This window comes from Sinocyclocheilus rhinocerous, unplaced genomic scaffold, assembly GCF_001515625.1.
Source record: "Sinocyclocheilus rhinocerous isolate Xijiao unplaced genomic scaffold, SAMN03320098_v1.1 scaffold2850, whole genome shotgun sequence".
NCBI classification, from domain to species: Eukaryota; Metazoa; Chordata; class Actinopteri; order Cypriniformes; family Cyprinidae; genus Sinocyclocheilus; species Sinocyclocheilus rhinocerous.
The window spans coordinates 38,946-47,361 of NW_015643753.1; the positions used below are offsets into that span (position 1 = coordinate 38,946).

An 8,416-nucleotide genomic window follows, 5' to 3' on the forward strand; every position below is an offset into this window, starting at 1 on the left:
TGTATATATATATATATATATATATATATCAGTGCTGCTGTTGTTGTTGTTGTTTTATTATTTTTATTTTAAAATGATTAATCTTAATTTTACATTTGTATGATTTCAATCATTATTAGCCTTTTATAAACTTGCAAACCCCATTTTAGTAAACCCAGATGTAACATAATATTGCAATTCTACTTTGCAAGGATGCATTCAATTTAAATTCAATTTATTTAATTTTAGTTTATTACATTTTATTTATTTGTATAATACATAAATATTAGAAGAAAATCATAAATCTGAAAATCTTAAATGAAAATTAGCAATGTGCTAAAATTAGTAAAACCGAAATACAAATAAATGAAAGCCAAATAGAAATATTTTAAAAAGACCAAAAAACGAATTAAATTAACTACATAACAAAATTACTAAAACTACAATTAAAATGAAAACTGAAAATATGAAAACAAAAGCCAATTCAAAATATTTATATATTTAAATACTGTAATGGTAGATAAATGATAACAAGAATAACACTGGTGTAATTGATGCTGTATTTAGTTTATCATTATTGTGCTGCTACAGAGAATGATGGGAATGTTGTTTGGTCGCACATAAATTTGTTATTCATGTTTGACATTTTAGTAATTCAGTTAGTTTTAATAATTCCATTCATTTCAGTTTCATTAATTTCAGTTAGTTGCTAAGGCAACAATTCTAATTTTCCATCTTATTTTCTAGCTTTCCAATTTTTCTTTATTTCTGCTTCATATCAGTTGTTTTGAAAATGGGTAGATTTTGTACTTTCAGTACATGACGAGAACTTAAAATCAGCATTAAAAGGTATTAACACACATTTTACAAAAAAAGAAAAGAAAACAGGGTGAAACTGATATTATCCATCAGGAACTGATGTGATGTTGAAAAGTGTGTTTAATATCAGAAGTCAGATCTGAATGCAGTTTGCAGCAGATTGTGAAGGACCACCAGAAACAGGATCAGTTCTGATCACATGTTGAATTTTAGACTTCATTTAATCATAACCACAAATCTGAGTGTTCCCTCTCTGATGAAAACAGGACACACTTGTACAACATTTCCACAGAGAGCTGATTCTAAAAGAAACCACGTATTCGCCAAGAAACCCTCATGTGTGTTTGTGCTCCAAAACTCAAGATGCCTTCAATCTAAAGTCACAGACATTCCTCGATGGAAGCCGAACCCGGGGCATTCATGCAAATAAGCTTTTTTAATTTAAAACTAGACATGTTTGAGCTCATATAGAGATATTTTGATTTTTAAACTAGATTATAAAATGTAGAATCATGAGTGTTGTGTAACCTGTCAATGAATTTGACCACGCAGTTCTGGTTCTAATCGATTAATCATATTTAAAAGACCATTTTAAGAAACCATTCACATTTTTTCCGAATGATCTCTTGAGGTTGGTCTCGCATCTCAAACATAAGACAACTAGAGTATGTAAAACCCCAGATTGCTTTTTTATTGCACAGGAAAGTTTTAGTTGCGCTTCAATGAAGCATTAACTTTGTCTCTCAAGTGTTTCTCCTAAAACTTCTTTGGAGGAAATAAAAAGACACAAATAAAATGAGGTAACACTTTACAATAGGGTTTAATTCGTTAACATTAGCTAACTACATGTAACTAAACTAAAAATGTAATAATAATAATAATAATAACAACAGTAACACACAACTAAATTCTTAAAACTTTAACTAAAAATTAAAATGAAAACAGTAAATATAAAATTATATATTATATTTGATAAAAACATTAAACATAAAAATATAAATTAATTCAAAATATAAAAAAAAACCCTATAAAAGTATCTCAATGATACTAAAACACTGACGTGAACAAACAATAATTGATTGTATTTTTTAAAAACAAATATATAACAAAGACTGCTAGATAAATATGTAATAAATAAATCTAGCTACAAATATATCTGTTCTAAACAAATGCAAATGAGACCTTATTGTAAAGTGTTACCGAAAACGAGTATAGAGCTATAAAATGAATGTGATCTTGGAGGAACTTGAAACATTTGAGCTCACATTGAAATCTTTTGATTAGAGACATTGGGATCTGAATAAACCTTCATTTGATCTCCACTGATCATTACAGATCTGATTTGTGATGTTTCTGTCCTACAGGATGATTTCTGTCATCTTCTCTCATGTATAACTGGTCTTATGTCTTAGTTAGTCTGCGGTTGTTCGGTGTAATCACTAATCCCGTCCGGATGGAGATGTGAGGAGCAGCTGTCAGGATCACAGAGAAGAACCAAGCGGAGCGAGCGAGCATCTCATCCTTTCTCTCTCGAGATGAATCTACTCGCTATCGATCAGGTACAGCTGAGGCCGTTCAGAGAGAAGCGAATCACTCGCTGCTGATATAAAGCACCGAGCGCTTCAGTGGAATCTGAGTGATTCTGCATCAATGTCATTTCAAGAACACGGATGAAAGCTGATCAGATACTCACGACTTCCTCGTGTGTACACTTCTCCACGTTAATGCCATTGACCTGCACAGAAAAAAACATATTGAGATCACAATTCACCCCAAAATGTGTATCTTGACATTATTTTCATGACAGCCACAGTTATTGCAAAATTCACTGTGATACGACCACACGTTTTATTTTTAGAAATATTTTTTGTACTTTTAAGTACACTACCGTTCAAGTGTTGGCAAGTTTTTTTAATGCTTTTAAAAGAAGTCTTCTGCTCGCCAAGGCTGCATTTATTTGATCCAAAAATTTTACAGAAAAACAGTAAAATTGTGAAATATTATTACTGTTCTACATAACTGTTTTCTTTGTGAATATACTGTAAAATGTAATTTATTCCTGTGATCAACGTTGAATTTTCAGCATCATTACTCCAGTCTTCAGTGTCACGTGATCTTCAGAAATCATTCTAATATGCTGATTTGCTGCTCAAGAAACATTTCTGATTATTATCAATGTTGAAAACAGTTGTGCTGTTGAATATTTTTGTAGAAACTGTGATACATTTTATTTTTCAGGATTCTTTGATAAATAGAGAGTTCAAAGGAACAGCTATTATTCGAAATATAAATATAAATGTCTTTATCGTCACTTTTATTGTCACTTTTAAATTTGAAATGTTAAAATTGTAATCCATTCTTGCGGCAATAAGCATTCATTTCTTATTAATGTCATTAAATATAAATAAATACATACATTTCTTATTAATTTCACCACACACACACACACACACACAGACACAGACAGAGAGACACACACACACAGACACACACAGACACTCACTCACTCACAGACACAGACACAGACACACACACACACACACACACACACAGACAGAGAGACACACACAGACAGACACAGACACAGACTCACACTCACACTCAGACACAGACACAGACAGACAGACAGACACAGACTCACACTCACCCACAGACACAGACACAGACAGACACAGACAGACAGACACAGACTCACACTCACACTCAGACACAGACACACACACACACACACACATTTTAAGGGTGCAAATTCATTTTAATTGTATCTTTATTCCATTATATAATTTAATAAGACCCATGATTTTAGTTAATTATAAAATATAAAATTTTATATTTTGTTTTCATTTTAATTTTAGTGTTGATAGTTTTAAAAAATGTCGTCACAGCTGTATACAAACATATTAATTATTATATACACACAGCCGTTTATAAGTTTGAGGTCTGTAAGAAAGATTTTTTTTAAAGAAATTATATAATTTAATAAGACCCATAATTTTGTGGCATAAAAACTCTGAATACACTCTCAGTTAGTAGTAAATGTACAGTACAGCAGCATTTACCTGCATCCTCTACTATGAAACTAAAATGCTGCAAGTTTTTTGATTGATTAAATATAAAAACTGTCCGCCAAATTAACTGAAATGAATCCGACTTGGTGATCCTCAAGAGTTTGTGGTCTCACACTTGTACTGTAAGTGTATTTATAGGGCCTACATATAAAGAGCTTCAATGACATTCAAAATGTAATAAAACCATTTGTTCAAGTCGCACCACAGGAACTATTACTCTATTTCTTGCTCTCTCTCGCTCTCTCTGTTGCTGTTCCTCTGATTCATGCAATGAGATAAAGGTTAAACCTCCAGTCAAGCCAGAGAAAATGAATCAGAGGGAAGCGTCATTAAAATGCAGAGGGAACGGCGCTCTAACATGCACCCTTGGCCCCCGAGGGCCGCGTCAGGAGCGAGAGCGTGCAAAAGCCCGAAACACTGACCTGCAACATGGCGTCACCGATAAACAGCATCCCCGTCTGATCGGCTGCGGCCCCGGACGGTCCGGCCAGAGGTTAATGGAAAGATTGGGACATAATTACTCATTTAATAGTGCTTTAATGCGATGACATGGCAATCAGGATTTGAATTTGATGAGCCTTTCGATCTAGCAAAGCACTTTGGGACGAATTTCACACAAATCTGGGTTTTAGTTCAATGCCTTCTGACAAATATGATGAAACTTCAAAAGCTTTCTGGTATCAAGGGCGGATATATTTCTACGCTTAGCGTCTCAGAAGTAAGAAAGGACAGCGGGAAGCTAATAAAAAGCAATAAAACTGCAAATGCAATGCAGGCCGACATGCACAGAGTCTTGAATTAGCCGTGATTAAAATACATTTGAACTCTATAGCATGCAACGAAGATAAACTGTTCTCAAATACTGATTCTAATCACACATTAGCAGCTGCTGTCAGACACTCGTGATGAATAAACTATAATGCGAGCAAGTGCTAATTATAGGGATATCAAACGGACTACATTTAGGCTGTGCAGTGCATTTATTTTAAATGAAAAACAAAAGTAGGAAGAACTGTACTCTACAAGATCTTACACCGTATATTACAGGAATAGTTCACCCACAGGTCATCCAAGATGTAGATGAGTTTGTTTCTTCATCAGATTTGGAGAAATGTAGCATTGCATCAGTGTCTCAGCAATGGATGCTCTGCAGTGAATGGGTGCCGTCAGAACGAGAGTCCAAACAGCTGATAAAAATATCACAATAATCCACAAGTAATCCACAGCACTCCAGTCCATCAGTTAACATCTTGAGAAGACAAAAGCTGCGTGTTTGTAAGAAACAAATCATTGTTTTAGTAAACATGACTGTGCTTGGCTGCAAACTTGACGCAAAGGAAGTCGTTCTAATTATAATGCTACCCAACGCTTTTCATGATAACACTAAAAATGCAGTCAAGTTTTTGAGAGAGTTCCACATGTAATGCTCATGTCATATGCAAATATGTTAGCCAATCACCGCAGTGGGCGTTTCCATTGCAGCGGAGTCCCTTCCAACAGAGCATCCAAATCAGAGGTGAAATTCAGGATAGAAAATGACCATTCATCTGTAAATTATGACAGTTTTTGGATGACAAAAAAAAAAACATTAGGATTATAAGTGTACCTCAGAAAATAAAACAAAATATACAAAATAATATTTAGAAAAAGCATTTCATGATCCCTTTTAAACAGTTTTAACTTCAAACCATAGTGCATAATCCATAATAACGCTTCCTCCAGTTTTATCAGCTGTTTGGACTCTCATTATGACGGCACCCATTCACTGCAGAGCATCTGTTGCTGAGCAAGTGATGCAATGCTACATTTCTCCAAATCTGATGAAGAAACAAAGTCATCTGCATCTTGGATATCCTGAGGGTGAGCACATTTTCAGCAAATTCATTTTTGGGTGAACCATTCCTTTAGCAGTTATCGCTAGCGCTGTGCTTTGCTTTGCTTTACAGCGGATGGGAGGAACGCTTGTCATCTTACCTACTTGATCTTTGAAAATCTTTGAGATGACCACAGGCACTTTATGTTCTGCTCCCCCCTGAAATGCATGAAGAGCCGTCAAGGAAATTCACTTCTACATCTTACATCCAGCACTGTTCAGAAATATAAATCTATTGCCTCTTCAAAGATTATTGTGAATAAAACTAATGAGACTTGATCCTTATATCAAGATTCTCTTTGATCTTTAAAAGGCTAATATTGTGCAATAATTATCTGGCCTGTGGAGATACACGTGCACTACCTGAGCGTGTTTAATTAAGCTCTTTAAAGTGAATGAACGATATTAAAAGAAGCAAAAGACCTACTTTGATACTCAGACCGAGACCTCCAGTCAGCTGTCTTCGAAGTACAACAGTTCTGTGCTTTAAAAAATGGGAATTTAGTTGGTAAAATATTCATAGCATCAACCACATAACACATGATAAAGAAAGAAGTGGTCATATAAGGCATCACTTCAGTTGAAGCCTAAAAACAAAATGCTTTATAAAGATAATATCAGGCTAAAGTAAAAAAAAAAAAAATAATAATAATTAAATAAATTATGCTGTTTATGTCTAGTGTAAACATTTTAAAAAGACAAAAAGCCATAACTTCCATAACGTGCAGGTAATATTAGGCAATAAAATTAAATAAAATCAAATAAAATTAAATAATGAAATGAAATTAAATGAAATTAAATGAAATTTAAAAATGTATTGCTTATGTGTTGAATGTTTTTTTTAAATAATATGAATTAACATAAAGCCTCAAATTTCAAAAACAAGTAATATCAGGCAAATGAATAAATACAACAATAAATACATAAATACAAACATATATTTATTTTACTGTTCACGTGCCTATTTTTTAAATAAGATTAAAAAAGACATTTGAAAACTTTCAAATATACAGGTGCATCTCAATAAATTAGAATGTCGTGGAAAAGTTCATTTATTTCAGTAATTAAACTCAAATTGTGAAACTCGTGTATTAAATAAATTCAATGCACACAGACTGAAGTAGTTTAAGTCTTTGGTAAATGTGAGCCAAAATCATCACAATTAAAAGAACCAAAGACTTAAACTACTTCAGTCTGTGTGCATTGAATTTATTTAATACACGAGTTTCACAATTTGAGTTGAATTACTGAAATAAATGAACTTTTCCACGACATTCTAATTTATTGAGATGCACCTGTAGGTAATATTAGGGGGGAAATAAACTAAAACGAAAACTAAATACATTTTTACTGTTTATGTGTCTATTTTTTTAAATAACATTAAAAATAAATAAAGAAATAAATACACACATCTCAACTTTCCAATTTTATCAAGATATTCAAACAATGTTCACCTTAAGTAGTGTGACAAATCACTGTAATGATTTAGCAATCTTTATGGGAATAAGTTGATCAATTCAAATGGGAAGACTTTATAAAACTCTATCAAATAACATCCAAAGGATTGCAAAAATTTTTTCAGTAACAAAGGTTTATGATGGCCAAAATCTCACTTTAGAGTGGAAACATAATTACACCATTAGAAAGCCGATGCTTTCCTTTTTACTTTCCTTTAATTGCACAAAACTCAAAATGTGTTTCTGGGTCAAAGTGACTCTAAATGATGGATCAGGTCACTTATAGTTATACAACAGATTATAATGATGCTCTAACCCCACTAATGATGTTGATTATGACTATATTGGGTTCTCCACTGTGCATCATTTAATGACTGTCATTGTGTTTTGACAGCATCAGGGGCCGGAGCGTGAAGCCACTGACGTCTTTTATGAATGATGATGATGATGATGATGATGATGGTGTTGCATCTCATGAAACAATGAAGTGGTCTGTGCTTCATGACAACGATGTCAAATGTAATGAAAACTTGTCTAATGCATCTTGTTCTGTAATCTGTCAACAAAACACTCTCCTGCGGCCGACTGTGATTCGCAGTGATGAGCACATGATAAACGTGTTTGAGTCATGATCGAATCGAAGGTAAAGACTCAGTACTTACATTTAGATGGGAGTCACCGCCGCTCACGCAAACCACATCCTGCTTCTGTATGATTAACAGCTCTTTCGTTAACTTTAAACGAACGTCGTATGTGTTACTTGTGTGTTCGTCGTACAAAAGGGCAAGTCCGGTTTTCATCTGTTGAAAAAGCAAAAAAACAAACATGTTAGAAGACATTATACGATTTAGATTGATTCATTTAATAAAGGGAACAAATATAATAACATTTTGGAAATTCTGTCTAATAGAGAACTGAAGGGATTTCAAAATGACAGTTAATTGTTGTTTAAAAACAACGCAAAAACGTAATTCATGCATAACCCAACTTTCAAACAGTTGTTTGTTTTAAAGGAACAGTTTGCGCCAAAATAAACACTTCATCATGCACTCAAAATAATATGTGTTCTGCAGCTAGTCATATTTTTGTTCATACTTTTTAACTGAATTAAATTAACTGGCTTCATAATTAATGGATTTATACACTCTAAAAAATGCTGGGTTAAATACAACCCAGTGCTGGGTAAAATAGGGACAAACCCAGCAATTGGGTTGTTTTGA

General features: G+C 33.4%; 1 protein-coding gene across 1 annotated transcript in view; it reads right to left on the reverse strand.

Moving 5' to 3' along the window:
- LOC107757676 (gamma-2-syntrophin-like) overlaps positions 1-8,416 on the reverse strand; it is a gene marked incomplete at its 3' end in the record, with an annotated part of 75,420 nt that overhangs the window by 36,511 nt on the left and 30,493 nt on the right. Inside the window, exons 2-6 of the mRNA XM_016575237.1 lie at positions 7,859-7,996; positions 6,167-6,223; positions 5,841-5,898; positions 4,289-4,332; positions 2,492-2,533 (exon numbers count right to left, since the gene is read on the reverse strand). Of these exons, the coding sequence (XP_016430723.1) occupies positions 2,492-2,533; positions 4,289-4,332; positions 5,841-5,898; positions 6,167-6,223; positions 7,859-7,996 (339 nt within the window). The remainder of the gene's footprint in view (positions 1-2,491; positions 2,534-4,288; positions 4,333-5,840; positions 5,899-6,166; positions 6,224-7,858; positions 7,997-8,416) is intronic.